The sequence below is a fragment of the Rhincodon typus genome, unplaced genomic scaffold (assembly GCF_021869965.1).
Source record: "Rhincodon typus isolate 14 unplaced genomic scaffold, sRhiTyp1.1 hic_rhity00001032, whole genome shotgun sequence".
In the NCBI taxonomy this organism is placed as follows: Eukaryota; Metazoa; Chordata; class Chondrichthyes; order Orectolobiformes; family Rhincodontidae; genus Rhincodon; species Rhincodon typus.
The window spans coordinates 1043-23982 of NW_025966670.1; the positions used below are offsets into that span (position 1 = coordinate 1043).

Below are 22940 nucleotides of genomic sequence, written 5' to 3' on the forward strand. Positions count from 1 at the left end.
GCAAAGGATTTCTTTACTGCAGAAGAATTCAAGAATATTATTCCATTAACAAGTAAGATTCTTATTTGGATGAATGTCAGGTGGCTAAGGTCAAAGAGGCAGCTGCAGTGGGAGATGCATATGATATTTCTCACTGACACCCAAATAAATATTCAAACTTTGTCATATGGAAACCAATAGGGTAGGTGGAGCAAGAATCTGGTTTTTGAGAGAAGGCAGAAACTGTTCCAGTTAATCAGTTGTATAATGCACAGAATCAGAGTAATGTAGAGAAACCAATATGTTTTCATTGCCATGATGTGGGCCACACAAAAGCAAATTGTTGGAAGTAGAGTGGTAAACTGGTGGGAATAATTGGCACACTGAAGAAGTCTTCAGAAAATACGGTATAAGTAAACGAAATGGATATTAAACAAATAGCACTGGCGCATACAACAGGAACTTCGGCAGGGAAAGAAGCACCAGAATGTGGAGATTCCTGCAAACCACTTGGGGATAGATCTGCCCTCTCCAAATAAGTTGTCATAACTGACAAAGCCATTTTGATTTTCAATATGTAAAGTAAAATTCGCTCTGAACCTCATTGCATCTAATATTTTTACAGTGGGAATGAATGCCATAAAATTGAAGAGAAAGTCCCAGAAGTTTTGAGAAAGAACCTAACAAGTTTGTTATCCTGAAACATACTGGTAAAGTTCAGAGTTTGACATTAACAAAGGATTGGGACTTTTCTTCACAACGTTTGTTGAATCAAAATGTAATAATTTAGGGTGCTGATGGGAAATGTGTGCCTTTTCCATTGCATAAGGTAAATTCAGATTGTGCTGTGATGAAAGGTGTCTTCTTCAGTTGGAAATATTCTGAAACAGCTTAGTAAGATGTATAGATTTTATATTTGAAACATAAAAACAATGTTTGTGCAGGATGGGCAATGTTTATCAGATGGATGACAACCACATACTCGAAGATCTCCTGTCTGGTGAACTGGCGGCTGGGCCATGACTGCCTGGGCATCTACCCCTGTGCGACAAGGACAGTAGTGAGATATGAAGGTGGTGAACCTGTCGCTGTCAACTGGAAAATCGTTGCTGATGGCCATGATCTCTGGAGCTGACTGCTAGGGCATCGGAAGAAGCAAGCAGAAGGTTGAATTTAAATGCAGAATACAGGGTTAATGGCAGGATTCTTGGCAGTGTGGAGGAACAGAGGGATCTTGAGGTCCACATCCATAGATCCCTCAACGTTGCTACCCAAGTTGATAGGGTTGTAAAGAATGTGTATGGTGTGTTGGCTTTCATTGGCAGGGGAATTGAGTTTAAGAGCAGTGAGGTTATGCTGCAGCTGTATAAAACCCTGGTTAAACCACACTTGGAATATTGTGTTTAGTTCTGGTCGCCTCATTATGGGAAAGATGTGGAAGCTTTAGAGAGGGTGCAGAGGAGATTTACCTGGACTGGAGGGCAGGTCTTATGAGGAAAGGTTGAGGGAACTAGGGCTTTTCTCATTGGAGCGAAAAAGGATGAGAGGTGACTTGATAGAGGAGTTCAAGATGATGAGAGGCACAGAGTGGATAGCCAGAGACTTTTTCCCAGGGCGGAAATGACTATTGTGAGGGAGCAGAATTTTAAGGTGATTGGAGGAAGGTGTAGGGAAGATATCAGAGGTAGGTTCTTTACACAGAGAGTGGTGGGCGTGTGGAATGCGCTGTTGGCAGTGGTAGTGGAGTCAGATACTTTTAGAGACTTTTAAGCAACTCTTGGATAGGCACATGGATGATAGTATAATGTAGGGTAATGCAGGGTAGTTTGATCTTAGTAGGATAATAGGTCGGCACCACATAGTGGGCCGAAGGCCCTGTACTGTGCTCTACTGTTTTATGTTCTATAAATTCTGAGAAGAGTCTGGTAAAAACAGCCAGCAAATCATGTACCAATTTGGCTCACTATCTTCCTCTGCAACAGTGTGGCAGACATTGTTTAATACTGGGTTTATCACCATTGTGCAAGCCATTGGCTTTCGAAAATGAAGAATAATAAGGAATTTTTATTTGTTACACCAGAATTTCTGTCATTTTCAACAAGTGAATTAAAGAGCCAAAGTCAGTTGACATCCCCACATTGTATATTCGTGCTTGTGTGGAAAGATTTGACTGTAAATGTGGGTAGTATTTAAAGAAAAAAACTCACAGGGCTCAGTTTGAGTTATCAATGATCATGAGAATCATTTTAAGTTCAGTCTTTGCCTTGCGCTGATGTGGCAGCTTCACATTAAGGTTGCTTACAGGCGTGATAAAGTTGGCCTTGATGCCCCTGACTAGAAAGTGGGAGAACCTTTCTGAATTTTGAAGATGCAGATAGAATTGAGATTGGTGGATAAGTATCCAACTGAAAAAAGCATAATGATTTAGTCAAGCTATTTCAAGTGGTATCTGTGTAACTATATCTGGGTATGTGACTCAGATTTCTACTGTCATTTCCTATGCGATTGATGTGGTACAGAATTTTGGTTGTATGCGTTACTCTTGCTGAGTAGGTGCCCATTGAACTCATGTCTGTTGTGGTGACCTCCATTGCTCAAGTTTGTCGATATTGAATTTTTGGGATTCAAACTCTTAAGATGTGCTCATGGCTATCTGGAGAACACGTGGAGCTAAACAAAAGTAACATTCAAGGCTATTGGAAAGTGGGACTCGTACAGGTAATGGTGTATTTTTGGCAATACAGACTTGATAGAATGAAGGGCCTCTTCTGCACTTTGTAATTCTATCATTCCAAGCATGTTTCATTGTTTTGATAAAATAAGCACTCGAATGAGGGGTCCATCATGATTATGGAGGTTTACAAAACTTTTTCACGATTCCGGGTCCACACCATAGAAAATATGTTTCTTCAGATGGAAATACCTTATAATGTGTCACATTATTTGCAAATCCCTAACATTAATCACTTCACCATTCATTGCCGTGCTTTAAGCAGCTTGTGCTCTAAACTATAAAATCCCCTCTCTCCATATCTCCACCCATTTCTCCTTCAAGACACTTGTTAAAACCTACCAAACTTTAGGTCACCTGTCCTAATACCTTTTCTACGAGCTGGTGTTAAATTTTGTTTGATAGTTCTTGGAATGCGTTAATGATTTATTGGTGCTATATAAAATTGCAAATGTAGTCATCTTGTGTCTAACAACATTTTGTCACACTTCAGATGCTACAGGCTTTAGAATACATGCGTAAAGATCTTAAACTAGCAGACTGTCATATTTTGCAAAAAAGAAATGTTACTTGTTCTGCAATGCACTCCAGAAAACAAAATGTTGCTACCCCCACAGATCAATACAATAGAAAATTCCCATTATTTAAGGGTTTTAGAAAATCAGTTATCTTTGTATTAAATGAAACCAACTAGATTGCTGTCTCTAACTGAAGTGGTGCAACAAGCCTCGTACTTGGGGGGGAAAAAATTCATTAGAAGATCTGTGTACATTCAAGGCAATTGGCAAGAGTAACCTTGACATGTCACAAACAAGTTTTTTTTTTTAAAAATAGAATTAATTCCAATGTGTAGTCCATCATGTACAGTGTTTTATATCTGATTGTGATCTGTCTTGTTTTGCTGCAGGCCAAGGAATTACCAACACTGAAAGACAATGATTTCCTAAATGAAGGGCAGAGAATTCAAATTGGAGATGAAAACAAAAAGATGTTTTTGGACAAACTCAAGCGTGATGTTGAGGTCAGTATTTGTTGTTGCACTTTACTTCTAGAAAATCTGAGGCCACTGAGAAAGTGCAGTGCATCCACGATGAATCGTATGAATGTGTGTTTGGTCATACACAGACTTGACATTGAACAATGTGTTTGCCTCCTTTGCAGGTTGATTACTTGTCCCCTGATTGGGTTTTTGAGTCTCAGAAATTGTCACCTAACCTTTACTGCACGCTTCAGTGTCACCATCCCTCCAAAGTGAGTTGGAGTTAACATAGACATCAGCCTGGATTTAATTGATTGGCAAAACGGAATTTAAAGGCTGCTTGACATCCTCTCGTTAAAACATCCCTGTGTTTCTAACCATAAACTCTGATATTTGCAAACATATTGTTCATGTACTAGTTCGTATTTTGGGATTTAGCAGCCTTACACAAAAGAAACTTGGGCTGTCTCATTGCAAAGCCACAGCAGCTTTATCTGAATGCTCCTTTGGCATTCAATGGCATTACCATCGCTGAATCTCCCACTATCAACAGCTTGGGAGTTACCGTTGACCAGAAACCAAACTGGTCTAACCATTCGAATACTGTGGCTACAAAAGCAGGTGAGAGGCGAGGAATTCTGCAATGGTAACTTACCTCCTAATTCCCCACAGCCTGTCCATCACCTACAAGGTACAAATCAGGAGTGTGATGGAAAACTGCCCACTTGCCTGGATGAGTGTAGCTCCAACAGCATTCGAGAAGCTTGACACCATCCAGGACAAAGCATCCCTGCTTGATTGGTACCATATCCACAAACATTTACTTCCTCCACCACCAATGCCCAGTTGTACCAGTATGTACCGTTTACAAGATGCACAACAGAAGTTCACCAAGGCTCCATACATAGTATTTCTAAATTGACAACCACTTTGATCTTGAAGGATGGCAGATATGTGGGAACAACATCACCTGTAAGGTCCCCTCCAAGCCATTCACCATCCTAATTTGGAAATATGTCACTGATCCTTCAGTATTGCTGTGTCAAAATCCCACAACTCTGTCCCTGTAAACATTGTGGGTGTACCTACACGAAATGGACTGCATCAGTTCAAAGACAGCTCACCAGCCCCTTGAGCAATTAGGGACGGGCAATAAATGCTGGCCTAGTCAGAAAAACTCACGTGCCATGAATTAATTTTTGGAAACGTTCTCCACAGTGGCCTTCCTCTGCAATCAGCATTAATGAAACTGCTACTTAACGTGCACCAATGTTGCTTTCGTGGTGCACTACGGTCTGTGCCTGTGACGTCAGCTGCTTCTCTATAGCCATCTGTGAAAGAGCTATCACCTAAAGGAAGACCTGTCAGTATTCACGAAAGTCCGAACACTCTAAGTATTCTCGACATGAACTTTGATGGGCCCCAGAAAATTTGCTTTCACTTAGAAGCAAGCTCCACTGATCCACTGTTGAATCTTACTGTGGGTGGTGCAGTTTGCTATATAAAGAATGTACTTGCAAGTGTGTCCGCTTTGCAATGTTATTCTTTAGCATATAGAGTTTTCATGGCGTATTCATTTTTCATTGTAAATTGATAAATAGGTTCAGATACCTCTCGGCCTTTATGAGCAGTCATATTGTATTGCCAGAGTGATAGCTTTGACCAGGTACTCAACCAATCTAACTTTGTTTAATTGGTTCCTTTTAACAGTTTTTAGCACAGCTGAAGATCATGGATTACAGTTTATTAGTTGGCATCCATGATGTGGATCGTGCTGAGCAAGAAGAAATGGAGGTGGAGGAGAAAGGTGATGAAGAAGATTGTGAAAATGATGGAATGGGTCATCCAGTTGGCTCGTATGGAACTCCACCAGACAGTCCTGGAAACATGCTGAATTTCCCACGAATTTTTGGACCAGGAGAGTTTGATCCAACTGTTGATGTATATGCTATAAAGAGCCATGACAGTAAGCAGATTGTTAACATTTCGTTTTAAAAAGGTACTTTAGTTTAAAGCTTTTGATACCTAACGGTATTGTGGGAGCATCTGTGCAGAAAGAAACAGTCAATGGTTCAAGTCCAATCCAGTTGCTGTTCAGAACTGAAGCCGAGTCCTATCTGACTCGAAACAATAACTCTGTTTCTCTCTCTGCAGATGCTGCTAGATCCGCTGAGTTTCTCCAGCATTCTGTCTTTTTATTTGAGATTTCCAGCATCTGCAGTATTTTGCTTTCTTACCATTGTAAATACACCTTCTTCGGCTTGGACAGTCCCTTAGGATCAAAGGTGACTTGCTTTCACCCAGGATCAATAGGGTCTGGTAAGGCTCATAAGTCCAATTTGGCATAGTTGGTGATTAAAGGTAAACTGGTCATCTGGAGGGTTATGCTCTCCATACAATCCAATACTTGGATTTCTCCTCTGCACATTCCCATTCATATTTGTTACTTTCCCGAATGTACCTTCTCCAATCTGGTCGCAACCCAGGACCTCCCATGAGGAGGCAGGTAAATGTTGACCTCTTCAGGGATACATGGAGTGGGAACAGCACCACCAAATAGTTTTGTAGGAAAAGGCTCACTGTCACAATTTAACGGCTTTTAATGAGACTTTGCCAATGTCTGTCATATTCCAAGAATGTATAATGATTAAATATAATTTCCCTGCTCGTCTTTGATTTAGTGTTTCTGTGTGTTACCAAAAAAGAAATTATTACTGGGAAAATATACAGAAATGATTATTTATTCTCAGTTCATAGTCCAGCATTTTAAAAGTTTTTTTGTGGGATTGTGGAGTATCGAAAAGAAAGGAAAGTTGTTGCTGGAAAAGGATTAATTCATTTTGTTGTTTCTAATTACCACTAAGCAATCTCCGATCAGGTAAAACAGGGCACTGTGGGTGCACATTCACCACAGAGTGCAGCGGTTCAAGGAGGTGGCTCCCCTTGAGTTTCTCGAGCCATTTTGGGTGGACAATGAATACTGGCCTTGCTGGAAATGTCCATGTCCATGTCCATGTCCATGACTAAAATAAAGAAAAGGCTAACTGTAAAGTAATGCATCCTCTATTTTGCACCAGTAAAGTGCCTTATTCCCAAACCTTTAACCTATGGCTTAGGTGCTACATCCTAAAGTTGTTCACTTCATTTCCTCTCTCCTCATCTTTCAAGCTCCCTGGGTGGAATTAAATGCTGTCACACAGGGCGGGGGTGGTATTTAATCAGGAAGGAGGATGATGAGTAGATGTCTCACTACATTTGTGCCTCTCCTCAGATTATGTCTGGATGGCTTTCCTACCCAGCTGTTAGCTGATGTCCTCAAGATCAGCAATTAATGCAAATAACCTAAAGTCTCCATCCCACCCTGTTCGCACTGTGGTAGGCAGACAGTCACCATCCAAACAGCTGAACAGCTGACCCTGTTATACTTGCTTGGGATGTACAAAGTCTGAAGGGAATCCCCCATTGACACGCACTTGGTGCCTGAACCAGAGACCCAGCATCAAGATATGGGGGATGGCGAGAACCACACACATGCCCTTGCTGCTGACACTCCTCGCTCTCCCTCAGACCTGAATCCCATACTCACTGTGTCCTAAGGGTAGGGAATCCAGTCCAGTGATATCAGATCATGGGAAAATGCCTGAGAGACTCCCCATACCAACATGCCTTTCCCAAAGGAGGTAATGCGGGGCTTCCATCAGCTCTCCAACCAACAAGCAGGTTCCCTTTTACCAGAATTAATACAGCCCACCCCTATTTGTCCATGTCTATGAATTGCATTGCTAGCTCTCTGATGTTATTTTTATCTTTTGCATTGTGTCTTGGAGTTTTTTTTGAGTTACACAACAAAGATCAATGTAAATAGTTAAGTTCTTCCTGACATCTAGAATTTGCCTTCAACTCACTGGCATTTATGGTCTACCTGAGCCTCTTATTATTGCACCTCCATCTCACCCTATCAACATATTGTGCTATTCCATCCTTTCTCGTGTGTTCATCCAGCTTCTTCTGCAGCGGTGATTCACGTTAACTATTCCATGAAGTAGCAAGCTCTATATTCAAAGGTCAGGTTTTCCAGAAATCCTCTTTTAATTCGTGTCTGTTTTCCTTTACTGTTACATCAGCCACTGTGCGATGTCAGGCCAAAGATGGTGGCAAGATTTGTTTGATACTTGGTGCTGACGGCCTGAGAATTGATGCTGTCTATCTCCTCCTGTTTTAGAGTCTGTTGCTGCATGTGATGGAGACTGGGTTTGTACGTGTTGGGGGATAAGGAGTGCAAGCTGGGTTGGGGGGCTGGTAGGTAAGAAGCTGATTAAGGTGGCACTTCATTTACAGACAGTGGGTGTTCCTTCTATCTTGCACTGTGACGAGAGAGATTCTGTAAATTTGTTCTCTTTTAAAATGCTTTTTTCACCGATGCAGATTTTACCTTGAAAACTTAGTTTGCAACTACCAAGGTTATGCACAGCCCCAAAATAAAATTATTAAATTCACGTTGTCCAGCAAGCCCAAAGTCCTGTTTTTTTTTTTTTTCTGAGCCTTCCTGGCAGCCAGCACTAACCAATGTGGCATGTTCATTTCCTGACTGTGCAAAATTTGTGTTGAGAGCTGGTGAAACTAGCACTGGTTACATTCAATATAAAAGCAACTGAGTTACCTTGTTCTTTTCTATGTTGCCTTTTTCTGTGTTCACTTAAAATTATACAAAAAACACTATTGTTTTGTTTCTACCTCAGAATTTACATTGGTCTGAAATAAGCTGCCTGGTTTTCAATATAATCCTGCAGATCTGCAATCCCTTCCGTAATCCTCTCAAAGCTCTCTCTTCTCCCTTTAAGGCATTTATTAAATCCTACCCCTCCAAACAAGACCAAGCTTTTGGTCACCTGTCCTAATATCATCATAAATTGCTCAATGTTGTATTTTATTTGATCAAATTCTATAAAGTACCTTGGGAAGCTTACCATGTTAAAGTTGGTTTCTAAATGTAATCTGTTCTTATACGAGGTGAGATCTGATTAAGAATGAGGTGGCTGTGTATACAGCACCTTATCCCAGCTTTGATTATTTAGTATTTTACACGTTTCTGGTACCACAGCTCAGCAGTGTATGGTGTAAGTGTTAATTGAAGCTTATTGCTTCCAGCTGTACATTTGTTTTCATTGACTTTTACATGAGTTTGTTACAATTGGCAAGCAAGATGATGTGCACTGTCAGAACTAATGGGAAATACTGTTTATCTTGGTCTTTTTTCCTATACTGTAACATCAGTCACTGTGGGATGTCAGGTCAGAGATGGTGGCAAGATTTGTTTGATGTTTGGTGCTGGAGGCCTGAGAATTGATGATTTCAAATGCTGTACGTCTCCTGTTTTCGAGTCTGTTGCTGCATGTGATGGAGACTGGGTTTGTAGGTGTTTGTGCGGGGTGATGGGGAGTGCAAAGTAGGTGGGACTTGTGGAGAAGGAAGCTGATCAAGGTGGCACTTGATTTATATCTTGTTTCCTGACGAGAGGTTGTGTAGATTTGTTCTGACCATTTTTAACATTTCACAAAGATTTGCAGTTTAAATTATTGTCAGAATAGAGTTGCATAGAGCTGAGGGGCATAAGGGAGCTGGAAAGAAATGTGCGTTAAAGTTTTAACTGAGATAGTTTGGTGGAGTAAAGGCAACCATTACAATATGATTTGTTTGCAGATCCCAGTGGTCAGTTTGTGTTTTCTTCATTAATTTCAAATTTCAGTTCCTGTATATTTTCTTGGATCTAATTTTAAATACTATAACCATTATTCATGGGTTTGATGTGAGTTTTGTTTTAAATCATTCCATCTGGTCACTGTTCCAGTACAGTGCTACCCTCCTTGTTGTCTCCTACCTGCCCACTTTCAGTGTTTGTGAAAGGCTCCTCACGCAAAATTCAAATAAGGACAGACAGTTCTCTCAATCGTCATATTCCTCTTCAACCCACACTACCCAAAAAAAGTTCAATTGATCATTCATCGCAATGCTGTTTACGGGATCTTGGTTTGTGTAACAGTCACTCCTAATATTCCGAATTAAACAGCAAATGAGGCTTGCTGACAGTTAGTTATTTATATTGCAGAAACAGTATCCCCTCTCAATGTGAACTGCCAACACTTGGCTTAAACTAAATGACAAGGTCAGCAGTGATCATAGCAGTTGAGCATTGCATTGTTGCTATTGGCACCAAAGCACCTGTATGCTTGTAAAAACCGAAAGATGCTGTAAATCCGATTCAAAAACAGAAATTGCTGGAAAAGCTCAGTGAGTTCTGAGGAAGCGTCACCCGACCCGAAACATTAACTCTGATTTCTGTCCACAGATGCTGCCAGACCTGCTGAGCTTTTGCAGCAATTTCTGTTTTTGTACCGATATACTTGTAAATGATTTAAAGAGGAACAATTGGACAAACTATGTATTTCGGCACAATCATAAGAAGTAAAATTTGCTGGAGGCAGTTGTCTTACTAATTAATTTAGAGTTTATTGTGAAATGAACACCAACCCAATATTTACATAGCGACTTTAACATCACAAACTATCCCAAGATGCTTCAAAGGGGCATAATTAAGAAAAAATATACACTGAGCCACATCAGACAATATTGGGCTTTCAGAAAGATCTTAAGGGAAGAATGTGAATGGAGAGCTTTGGGGCCGGAATTCTAGAGCTTTGGGCCAGGCAGTTGAAAGCATTGCCACCAGTGGTGCAGTATTTCAGATCAGCGATTCTCAAGGGGTTAGAATCAGCAGCAACACCTCCGAGAGCTGTGGGGTTGCAGGAGATAGGGAACAGAGCAACCATGAAGGGATTTGTAAATAAGGATGAGAATTTTTAAATTGAGGTGTTACTTGACTGGGAGCCACTGTAGCTGAATGAGGACAGGGCTGGTTTGAATACTGAAACAGGTGACAGATTTTTGAATGACCCCCAATTTGCAGAGGGTAAAATGTGGTAGACAAACCCAGACTTGCATTGGAATAATCAAGTCTGGAGATAACAAATGCATAGATGAAGGTTTCAGCAGCTGATTAGCTGAGACAGCAGCAAGTCGGATGATATTGTCAGGTGAATTAAGCTGATAGGCATTGGAATACTTAACAAATGATTGAATGCTACAATCAGAGGAACTTCGGGATGTTTGTGAATGAATTAAAGTGGGTTGAATGGCCATCCTTATTTGCAGGCAGTGGTCAATGATATTTCACTAAGAATATAAAAGGACAATGACAGTGCAGTTGGTTAAGGTATTGGATTGGCAATTTGGAATTCAAAAACAACAGATCATGAAATAAATCTCAATGTATTCTGGTAAAATGTCAGCAACAGCAATTGGATTGCTGACTGTGTAACTAAAGTCCTTCCAGTTGGAGCCCCCTCCAAATCTGTCTTAAGTATGAGCCATGTTGCTGATTCTGAATGCCTGCTAAATGAGCCACTTACATTTAAAATCAGTTGCTTCAAAAAACAAAAAGGCCCAAATCTCCAGAACAAAATGTTTTTAATATGAGCACCAGAAACATGCTGTGAAAAATGCAAGTGCACTGCATGGCCTGGTAATTAAAAAAACATTAAGGGTAGCAGGTGGACTTGACTATTCTGCAGTTACTAATGGAGATGCCGAGCCTGTTGAAAATTAGCTCATTTGGGAGTCATTAACAACTGGACAAATAACATGATTGGTTAAAATTAAGTAAAATTAGTAATTTTACTTTGAACATCTGTAAGCCAGATGCCCAGTATGTTGTTCCTGTTTGAAAAGATTGGGTCTAAATTAAATAAAGCTATTTGGAAACTAAGGGAAGTTCAGAGAAACACATGGATCAACCTGCCTATAAGGGTTGTGGGGGGAGGGGTGTGACCTTTCGGAGATGTTGTAGTTGTAAAAATATATAGCTCTCCAATATGTGTTTTACATCTGAAATATTTATCTACCGTTTGATTATCACTGCAACTAGGTGGTCTTACATTGTATTTTAAAGTTGTAAAGGAATTGGATATATTTAAATGTATGTTTTGTTTAAAAAAGGTCAACTTACAAATTAAGTACCTCCCTTAAGTGTTAAAGGTCTTTTGTTGTACTAATGTAAAATGAATAAGTGGTTTAAAAAATGCAGGCATTGTTTGATAGTCCTGTCTTACTGTGCTCACATCTTGACTCAGTTGGCAGCGTACTAGTTTCCTCATCATAGTAAGAATGGCACAGTAGGAAGCCATTCAGCCCATTAAGCGTGTGCCAGCACTTGATAGATAAAGCTAGCCAATCCCATATTCCCACTCTATCCCTGTAACACTGCAAGTTTAATTCCCTCAAAGCATCCATTGATTTCCTTTTGAAACCATTATAGAGTTCCAGATCATTGAGTCATAGTAGTGCAGAAAGAAGTCATTCAGCCCATCAAGCCTGCACTGTAACAAAGCATCCTCCCTCAACCCTATCCCTGTATTTCCCATGGCTAATACACATGGCCTGCACATCTTTGGACTGTGGGAGGAAACCAGAGCACCCGGAGAAACCCACGCAGTCACAGGGAGAATGTGCAAACTCCACACAGACAGTCGGCCAAGGCTGGAATTGAACCTGGTTCTTTGTTGCTGTGAGGCAGCAGTGCTAACCACTGAACCAGCGTGCTGCCCATTTACTGGCCATATAATTTACTGCATGAAAAAAGTTTAAGAATTCTTCCTCATGTCCCATCCCAATTCTTCTTCCTCGTCCACAGCACTTCTCAAAATGTTCAATTCATACCCCACTAATCCTTGTACTACCAATGATGTGGAGGTACCAGTGTTGGACTGGGGTAGCCGAAGTCAGAAGTCAAACAACACCAGGTTACAGTCTGACAGGTTTTTTTGAAATCGCATGCTTTCAGAACCCTGCTCTTTCGTCGGGTGAAGGAACAGTGCTCTGAAAGCTTGTCATTTCAAATAAACCTGTAGGACCATAACCCCTGGTATCATGTGACTTCTGACCTTGTGCTATCAACTAATGGGAACATCTTTTCATTATCTACTTTAACCAAACCTATCATAATCTTGGACACCCTGATCACCTCTGCCCTCAAACTCCTTTGTTCCAAGATGAGTATATAATGCTGTCTGTTGGATGGAGGGTGTTGTGGGTTTGTGATTACTAACCTGTTTGAAAAAGGCACTTGAAAGCAATGAAGTTAGAGAATCATTTATCTAGTTATCCAGAAAGTGCATAGATCTCATAATGCTCTTAAACATTTAAGATTGTAAGAGGGCTGGACTTGGCAGATGTTCAGAAGATGTTTCCACCAATGAGAGAATCTTGAACTCGGGAAATTAGTTGCAGAATAAAGCGGGACACTAATTTAAAATTGAGATGCAAAATAATTTATTCTCTAAGAATGTCTGGAGTTCTCTGCTTCAGAAAGTTGTGGAGCTAGATCACTGAAGATGTTTTAAGAGGAACTAGACAGATGTTTGAAATATCTAGTAATTTAGGGCAATGAAGAGCTGGCACAAAAGAAGAGTAGGTGAGGCCTGGGGCTGAAAAGCCTGATCTTAGAGAATGGCAGTAAAGGCTTGAAGGGCTGGATGACCTACTCCTGGTTCTGTTTCTTATGTTTTTAACATTTAGATCAGATGACCAACTGGAAGTAGGCTACCTGCAATTTATTTTGACGTTACAGAGAGTTAGGTAATGAGGGTGATGTTACAATTGAAGTTCTTGACATGAAGTACAATATGCAAGTTGGTTTTATTTTAAATTTTACAAGCCACGGGCTTATTGGCTTGACTGTGACATTGTCAGCATTTCATTATCCTAACCAGTGTAATTACTGATGAGGCAGGCACAATTGTCATGGTGATGACTGGAAACTCTAATTGACCATTGCTGCAGAAATTATGTTTAAGTCAGCGCCTGAAATATTCTGCAACATACTAGCTGTTCAGTTCCATTTCTCACTGCTCCCCACCAGGGTCTTTGAAATTGCATGCGTTCTGAAGATCTTTGTATATAATTGGGCAAAGTTCTGTGTACAAAACTGCTAGAAGAAACATTTTGTATTCTAGTACTGGTATCATAACTGCATTGTAATAGTCTTGTTCTCTAATGTCAGTAATACTGGCTGATTTTCCAGATGCGCCAAGGAAAGAAGTTTTCTTTATGGCAATAATCGACATTTTAACTCACTATGATGCAAAGAAGAAAGCTGCCCATGCTGCCAAAACAGTCAAACATGGAGTAAGTATATGACCTGTGTCACTGAAATCTGAAAGCTTTGGGGGAGAGAATTCACTTAGAGGAGGTGGGAGCATTTTAAAACACCAGAATATGAATTTTGTATTCATTCACGGACGTTACCACTATGTTTACAAAATGAAGAATGCCGCTCATCATCTGGTCATTGTCTGTGACTGTTACTTTGGCTCAGTGGGTACCACTCCTAACTCAACAGGTTGTGGGTTCAAGTCCCATGCCAAATATGAGCATGTTATCTATGTGAAAATTTCAGAGCAAAACTCATGGAGTTCTGCTCTATTTAAGGTGTGCTATCTTTCAGCTGAGGTGTCAATGTCAGGCTAATGACAAATGAGGAATATCTATGCAATTGCTGTTGTAGGAGCAGAGTTCAAATCCAATCCTTATATATTAGGAAATATATTCAATGTCTTAGTCTTTCTTTTCTCTCTGCACTCTTCTGTCACACAGTTTTTCATTCACAACTTTCCTTTTGCATTCCTAGTTGCTCTTTTGCTCTCTGGCTCATGCTCTTGCTGTCTCTCTTGCGTGCTCTCGCCCTCTCGTGCTCGTGCTCTCGCGCTGTCATGCGCACGCATGCTCTCGCTCTCACTCTCACTGTCTCTCGCCCTTGCCCTCACTCCTTCGCTCGCCCTTGTGCCCCCTTTTTCTCTTGCTGTCTAAATCATAGGCTGAATTGCTTATTCCTGTTCCCGTCATTCCATCATTAAGTATGATTGTGGCTGACCATCCCATCATTGGTATTTAGAAAACAGTTTCTAATATAAATAAATGACTGACACATTGACTGAGGTTCTAGAGCCCTCTAGGGCAGAGAATTTCAAAGATTTGCAATGCTCTGAGTAAAATAAAAAGAAATCCGTATCTGTGTTAAATGCTTCCCCCTTATTTTGACATTTTCCCTGGCCTAGCCTCCCTAATCAGGGAAAACATTGTAGAAACATAGAAAATAGGTGCAAGATGAGGCCATTCGGCCCTCTGAGCCTGCTCACCATTCAATATGATCATGGCTGATCAAGCAATCTCAGCATCCCATTCCTGCTTTCGCTCCATATCCCTTGATCTCTTTAGCCGCATTGGCCACGTCCAGCTCCCTCTTGAATATATCTAACGAACTGGCCCCAACAGCTTCCTGTGGAAGAGAATTCCACAGGTTCACAATTCTTCCTCATCTCAGTCTTGAATGGCTTACCCCTTATTCTTAGACTGTGACCCATCAATCTTACTTGCATCTGCCCTGTCTATCCCTTCAAGTACTTTGTAAGTTTCAATGAGATCACCCCTCTTTCAAGCTCAAGAGATTTCATATCCAGATCTTTTTCAAGGATCAGACCTGTCATTATAGGAACAGATCTGGCAAGCCTTAGTTGCATTGACTGTATGGCAATAATATGATTTCTGTTACAAGTCAACAATCAATATCTGGTGACTGCTATTCATTGGTTCATTTCTCAGGGCAACGTTATGATCAGAGTCAATCTCACTGGTTTAAAATTTAAAGAATGCCTGGCAGTTAACTGTCAGTCACCATTAATTTGTGCATACTCCATGGCAATATTTCTACCTATCCAGAGTCTATTTGCTAAACAATCAGCACTTTTCTCCCATGCAATATATATGTTGGATTTCTCCTTAAGTTAGTATTCTTGCGAAATGTCCTCATGAGTACAAGACAAGACCTTCAACAAAATGTGCTATTTTTTCCAACAATAATCAGGTTTTGTTCTACCAAACAACTATTTTCTTTCATTTTGCCAAGCAACTTCCTGTCGGACTTTTATCAAAATCCAAGTTTGCCAAGTAGGCTGTGGCTATTTTTCCTGGACCATTGGAGGCTGAGAGGTGACCTTAAAGAAGTTTATAAAATCACGAGGGACATAGTTAGGGTGAGTGGTCAAGAGTCCAAAACTAAGAGGGCTTGATTTAAGGTGAGAGGGTAAAGATTTAAAAGGGACCTAAGCGGCAACTTTTTCATGCACAGGGTGGTGCAAGTATGGAATGAGCTGCCAGAGGAAGTGGTGGAGGCTGATACAATTACAACATTTAAGGGACATCTGGATGGGTGTATGAATAGGAAGGGTTTAGTGGGGAATGGGCCAAATGTTGGCAAATGGGACTAGATTAATTTAGAAAATCTGGTTGGCTTGGACAAGTTGGACGGAAGAGTCTATTTCCGTGTTGTATATCTCTGTGGCTGTATGACTAAGTCCACCAACTCCCCTTTATTCTGTTAGTAACATCCTCGAAGAAAAACCCCATCAGGTTAAATTGCTCTTTTGTGTGGCTGCCTGTTGTTGAACATGCTCTGTGTCAATCCCTCTCATTTTCTCTTATTGGTGATGTGGAAAGTGAGTTTGACCAGCATTGCTAGATTTCCCAGTAAACCGTAACCCACACAATAAATGTGCCTGGTAGCAGATTTGCACTGGTTGGTAGCGAGATGGAGAAAGGGGCTAGGGTGAGACGTGGCTGTGGGGTGACTAAGTGAACATGTTGTTGCTGAGATTGAGGCTCTTAGATTATGAGCTGTTATATAGATATTTTTAATCAACCTGTTCAGTCCTCCAAAGTAGGTGTGACTTGAACCCAGATCTCCTGGCCTGGAGGTAGGGGCACTATCACTGTGCCACAAGGGGCCTTTGAGCTGATGTGTATATAAAGCTCAATAAATACGTTTACCTATACAAGATTGGGGTGTGTTTGATTCTGCCAGTGAGCCCAAGCTGGAAGAATAAGCTTTCCCCTTGCTAGCCTTCGAACACATCAAGACAATACTGGAAACCTTAAATAATGCAGGAAATTATGAAAATGCCAGCAGATATATCAACTTCTGAAAACAAAGACCCTCATCAGGTTGACAGGTCTATTGCTTGTTCCCAGCATTTTCTGTTTTCATTTTAAAATTGTCTCATACTCAGTGCAGTATTGTTCTATAGTGAGGGAAACCATTCAAAATCAAGAGCTTAACTGCCTTGAACATTGGGTAGGAGGTGGCTGCGAACATTAAAAATTTGTTGCCCTCAGCTGAAAGTTAATGTTTTTCTTCTTGGTTGTGTTTATCCTCAACCAATGCAATTGCAAATGTGGGGATGGGAATGTGGCACTTATCCCTGGTATTAGTCATAAGGCTTTTTGCAGCATGGGTAGAAACCTTTCAGCCCAATGCGTCAGTGCCGGTTATGAAATATCCATCTATTCTAATCCCATTTTCCAGCACTTGGCCTGTAGCCTTCTATGCTGAGATATTTCTGGTGCATGTCCAAATAATTCTTAACTGTCTTCAGCGTTCCTGCCTCCTCCACCCTTTTAGCCATAGAGACGTACAGCACTTTAACAGACTCTTCGGTCCAACTCGTCCATGCTGAATAGATATCCTCAATGAATCTAGTCTGATTTGCCAGCATTTAGCCCAAATCCCTCTAATCCCATCCTTTTCTTATACGCACCTAGATGCCTTTTAAATGTTGTAATCGACAGTGAGTTCAAGATAACCACAACCCTAAGGGTGAAAAAATTCTCCTCCAATCCCTCTAAAGCTCCTACCCCTATGTGTGCCCCAGTGATTGACCCCTCTACTAAGGGGAAAGTTGTAGCTAAATTTCTCCAACTGATGCGATTGCCTCAATGTGACTTTAAACCTACAGTCTGATATGTCATCATAAAGAAGGACCAATTTTATATGGACAATAATTGGATAAATTATTCATATCCAGAAAACCCATCTTCTAAAACGGTTTAGTTCTCCTTCAATGTGTGGTTTCTTCCCACAGTCCAAATATGTGCAGGTTAGGCCCATTGGCCATGCCAAATTGCCTATAGTGTCCATGGATGTGCAGGCTAGGTGGATTAGCTATGGGAGATGTGGCGTTCAGAGATACAGTAGAGGGGTGAGTCTGGATGGGATACTCTTCACTGCAGGGATTCTACACCACAGTGTAAGGATTCTATGAAGGAAAATCCTGAATGTACTACTTCCTTCTCATTGTATAGTGGGTGGGAACAGGTCAGCCACAGTTACATAAAATTGCATAAAAATTGCAGCACAGGAACAGGCCATTTGGTCCATCTGATCTGTTCAGGCATTGTGCTCCACACAGGCCTCCTTTCAAAGTACTTAATCCCATCCTATTAACATGTCCTTCTTTTCCATTCTCCCACGTGGAGTTATCTAATTTTGCCTTAAATGCATCTCTGCCACAACCAACAGCTCTGTCTCACTCTAAAAAATGACATTCCTCCTAAAGTCATCATTGGGTTTATTAGTGACATTTGCCCAAGCTGATCATATAATTTGATAAACTTCACTACATTTTATTCATTCTGTGAATATGGATGTTGCTAACAAGACAGCGTTTATTGCCCACACCTAATAGTGTTTAAGAGGTGGTGGTTAACCACTTAGTAGAAGTGTTGCAGTCTCTGTAGAGCCATTACATCACAAACTGTGAGACAGTAAGAACTGCCGATGCTGGAGTCTGAGATAACAGTGTGGAGCTGGAGGAACACAGGCAGCATCAGAGGAGCAGGAAAGCTGACGCTTCGGGTCGGGACCCTTCTTCAGAGACAGAGGAGAGTCTAACCAGGGATGGGTTGAGCTGTAGCTCCTGGCCGCAGCTGGGGACACTGCAATGGACAATTGGTAGAACACTGAGATGGAACACTAGATTCATGTTCGGACAAAGCTGCTGGGAACTTGGTTCAATTTTGCAATGGATTTGTTGCTGCTTCCATTAGCTTCCCAAAGGCTAAGGAGAATGTGACTTAATTTTCTTTTGGGAGGAGGGTAGAGGGAAATGCATGTAATTTAAGAGAAAATAACTTTGGGACTTAGGGTAGTTCATGTACTTCCATGTCCCTATGTTGAAGCACCCGGTTGTGTCCTTGGGTCAAGTGAACGAAGGCGAGATTGGGAAGGGATAACACACTGTGGAACTGGAGGAACACAGCAGGCCAGGCAGCATCAGAGGAGCAGGAAAGCTGACGTTTCGGGTCGGGACCCTTCTTCAGAAAACCTGAACCTGAACCCAGATTTCTGAAGAAGGGTCCTGACCTGAGACATCAGCTTTCCTGCTTCTCTGATACTGCCTGGCCTGCTGTATTCCTCCAGCTCCACACTGTGTTGCATCACAAACTGTGTTGTTTAGACATGGATATAAGCATATGTTTGGTGGGGAGTTCCAGGACTTTGACCCAATAATATGAATTCCATTGTGGATCCTGGAGGTGATGGTGTTCCTATTAACCTGCTGCCCATGTTCTTCTAGGTGTTGTGAGTTTGGGAACTACTGTCTAATAACACTTGGTGACTTGATACAGTGTGTCATATGAATGGTAGACTGTGCAGCCAAGTTGCACTGATTGTGGAGAGAGTGATTGGTTGATGCATACTCAGCTTGTGCATCAGGAATGACCATATTTGGGGAGTCTTACCATCAATGCTGTCAGGAGAGGAAACAACAATAAAACAATTCATTTTAATATGTATAATTCTGTAACTGCCCATTAGAGCAGCCCAACCCCGTCTTTGTTTCATCATGATTTTGTAATGCATATTTTTCTTCTAATGTTTTAAGTTCCACAGAATAACAAACATTTCAAATTACTGTAGTTGGAAACTGCCAGCCAAATTATTTATTTGATTAGACAAAAGGGTTGATAAATGTACTGTTATTTTACACAAAAGGAGCAAAAGTACACAATTGCTAATTTTAACAGCACATTTCAGGTCAGATCAGCAATTTGTTCCTAATTTAGTGCATTACATTATGAAGTGACTGTTGAGGGAGTCTGATCTATTTTCGCAACTACTTCTAATGCAATTACTTCCTTTCTCAAGTAAGGAGACCAAAACTGAACACAGTGCTTCAGATATAGTCTCACCAAGGACCTGTATAGTTGCAGTAAAACTTACCTACTTTTGTATTCCATTCCCTTTCCAATGAACAACAGTGTTCCATTTGCTGCCTAACATGCATCTCAAATGAAACAACCTGGGCTATAGGTGAAATGCTTTTAAGTGGGATTAGGCTGGACGTCTCACTTTTCAGCCAACACCGACATGATGGACCAGGTGACTTCTTTCTGTAATGAAAACCTTCTATGATTCTATTCTATTATTATAAACATTCAAGATTAACAGTATCTAGATTGATAGAATGAACCAAAGCTAATGGCACAACTGAGTCAGCCACTAAGCGAATATTTTTCTCTCCCTATTTTTGGATGAGAAACTTCAAGAAAACCTTTCTCTTTTTCAATAACTGCGGAAATGAGGAAGGATTGCATAAATTTGTACAGCAATGTCAGGTGTGGATCAGATCAGGCTAATTTTGTTATTCTGTACGCATTTGATTAGCATGTTTGGTACACATTGTCTAACCTCACTTGAAGAATACTGAAGAATTCCGACAAACTGTACACAGCATGAGTCAATTTCCTTTCAGGGTGCAGCTTGGACGTTAGATAATGTGGTGCGAGTTGGATGGGGGGAAGCAGTTGTGGACCAATATCTTTGGGGACATGGTGAATAAATGATCAAACCTGCTTAACATTTCTGTTTCTACTAGTTATGGTTTCATGAAAAGGAAGCTGTAACCATTTTACTTTTCAATTTCTTCTCTTTGCTGGTTAAGGATTCATAGTTTCTTGAGCACAGATATCGTTTAGATTAATGCCTTGTTTCCTTATGTGTTGCAGGCTGGTGCTGAGATCTCCACCGTTAACCCCGAACAGTACTCAAAGCGTTTCTTGGAATTTATGTCTAACATCATAACATAGTGCCCCTGTAGACAACACATGACACGCACAAAGAGACTACCAATGTGTAGCGAATGCAGGAACATGAAAACTGAGGACACTGTAGTGGTGCGTGCAGTATTCAATGTGCAGAGACTAATCTCCAAAATTGCATCCTTTGGAAATAAAACAAAAACACAACAAAAAAAGATACTTGCTGGCAAACCTGCATTGCCTGAAATGTTGCATTGCTCTTGAAGTTTTCCCTGCCATGTATTATGAGTGTGTCTTTACTGGCGGCAGCTTCAGTGGCACTCCATTAGCCATGGTGAGACATATTGTATAAATCTTAAAACCAGAAGGTGGGCACTTGAACGCAGTGAAGGACGATGGGCACTTTAACAATGGCAAGAATCACTTTTTTTTTTAAAAACAGTTCATATATTGTCCTAATGGAGCAAAGGCACGGTATTATTTGCGTGTATCTTTGTGATGCTGCACTCGTCCCAACCCTGGTTTCGTCGTTGCCAGGCCTTTGCCATGCTGTTTCTCAAATGTTTTAAGTTGCCATATTGTCTAATCGCAAAAAAAAGGACTTCAGCAACTTTATCAATAAATCAACGCAACTATATATAAGCTATTGTTCGTTAAGGGTGGGCGGGTAAGGGAGGGAGGGAGGGGGCAATGTTTACTCAAGTGAAAATTTACAATAGGATGCCACATATCCAGATCGAGTCTGCATCTGATTATGCAGTGTGTGGAACAGCCATCAATCCATCAGATGTGATTTGGGTAAATCATTTGGCTTTGCGGCATTCCTAATGTTTTCTAAAAGTTTACTTTTATTTGTTACTCAGCAGGAGGGCTCGCGTTTACTTCGATGTGAGCTACTTGGCTTTATAAAAGAGTACAGTCTGTAATTGTGCTTTAAGCTAATTATTTGGACAATGTGGCATTTTGTCTGCTAGGTCAATAGACATGAGTAAAAAAGTGATTTTTTTTAAAATAGCTAACTCCTTTGTAAGGGACTTTTTAAAAGACAACTTCTCTCAACAAAGTATTGCTATTTGCTGTTGAATCTTGTTACAAAGAGGTAGCTGTGACAATAATGTTACTTGGTAGTGCTTTTGTAAAACTACCCGATTGTCAATTTTTGAATCCTTAACAAGCCTGAAATATTACGAAAATGCTGTAGCAATATTGTGCTGTTTTAAAAGAACATTCTGGGTATATGAAAACATATGATTAAAGTAGGCAAGCATCAAATTTGAACCATTTAATTGTTGCTTGCAAGAACCATTAGAAGGAATTGATTGGCACTTTAACCCTTTAAATAACAATTTTGTGTATTGCTGTTATGTATAGCTTAACACATTAAAGGAGGGATACTGCAGGTGAGATTAATCTGCATTTGGCAGTGACTAAGTGATCACTAATAGATATGTACATGCCTCAGATCAGCAAAGAGACTACAAATTAATGTTTGAATCCTCATTAACCTATTATTTTCTATGGATTGTTTTTAATACATAAATCTTCTGTACTAAAAGGACAGTGGCCATTTTACTAAGTGATCAGTCAAGTTTGTAATTGAGAACAGTAGACAGAGTGTTAGAGGTGTAAACACTTCATTATTTGAACACACACCTGACGTCCTTTGTTGCTGGAACAAAATGTACAATTTAGTGCACTGTATGTTATAAAAATTCTAGTGCAGCTGTAGCTAATTCAAAACTGTAAAGGATGAAGTAAAGGAACATTAAAATTACTGTCCAAATTTACTTGCATCAGGGTAAGTGCACATCTGATCCAAGCTTTGATTTTCAGAGTGCCAAATGATTTCTGTTTCACATGTGGATAGTTCCTGATGCAGGCATAACTCATGTATATAATCTGGACCCTACATAAAATATTTCAGTTGAACAGCTGCTCAGTTCAGTCCATTGCTGTCTGTTAATTTCCATGGGGTTATATTTTACAAGATTTGGAGGATGTTCTCATGGTATTCGTACATGTCACTGGTGATGTGAGGACAGGCCAACTTTCAAAAGTTAACAGCAGAAAGAACATAATTTTTTAATGGATTTTAAAATTTCTTGAAATCAAGAAGTTGTTCTTGCTTCAGTCACTATGAATGCCCACTGAAGACCATGCCTGAGTTCAGGGATGTGTAGATTAGGTGGGTTATGCAGGATAGGTCTGGATGGGATGCTTTGAGGGTCAGTGTGGACTTGTTGGGCGGAAGGGCCTGTTTCCACA

The 22940-nt window shown here is 40.6% G+C and overlaps 1 protein-coding gene across 2 annotated transcripts; it reads left to right on the forward strand.

Annotated features, from left to right (window-relative positions):
- Positions 1-3532: 3532 nt before the first annotated feature.
- On the forward strand, positions 3533-21953 carry LOC125481151 (phosphatidylinositol 5-phosphate 4-kinase type-2 beta-like). Of its 2 annotated transcripts, none has more exons than XM_048592337.1 (4): positions 3533-3731; positions 5400-5655; positions 13825-13928; positions 20643-21953. In XM_048592337.1, exons 1-4 carry the CDS (start codon positions 3570-3572, stop codon positions 20721-20723), a joined length of 603 nt encoding a protein of 200 aa, XP_048448294.1. In that variant the 5' UTR covers positions 3533-3569; the 3' UTR covers positions 20724-21953. The 2 variants fall into 2 exon arrangements, with proteins under 2 accessions (XP_048448294.1, XP_048448293.1); XM_048592336.1 differs by having other exon boundaries at positions 3534-3731; positions 13804-13928.
- The last annotated feature ends 987 nt before the right edge of the window (positions 21954-22940 follow it).

Bases quoted from the DNA above. Each gene is read 5' to 3' on its own strand.
- LOC125481151 (XM_048592336.1), top strand. From the start codon at position 3,570: ATGTACAGTGTTTTATATCTGATTGTGATCTGTCTTGTTTTGCTGCAG. The intron at 3,732-5,399 runs GTCAGTATTTGT...TCCTTTTAACAG, and splicing joins AACTCAAGCGTGATGTTGAG to TTTTTAGCACAGCTGAAGAT. The intron at 5,656-13,803 runs GTAAGCAGATTG...CTCTAATGTCAG, and splicing joins TGCTATAAAGAGCCATGACA to TAATACTGGCTGATTTTCCA.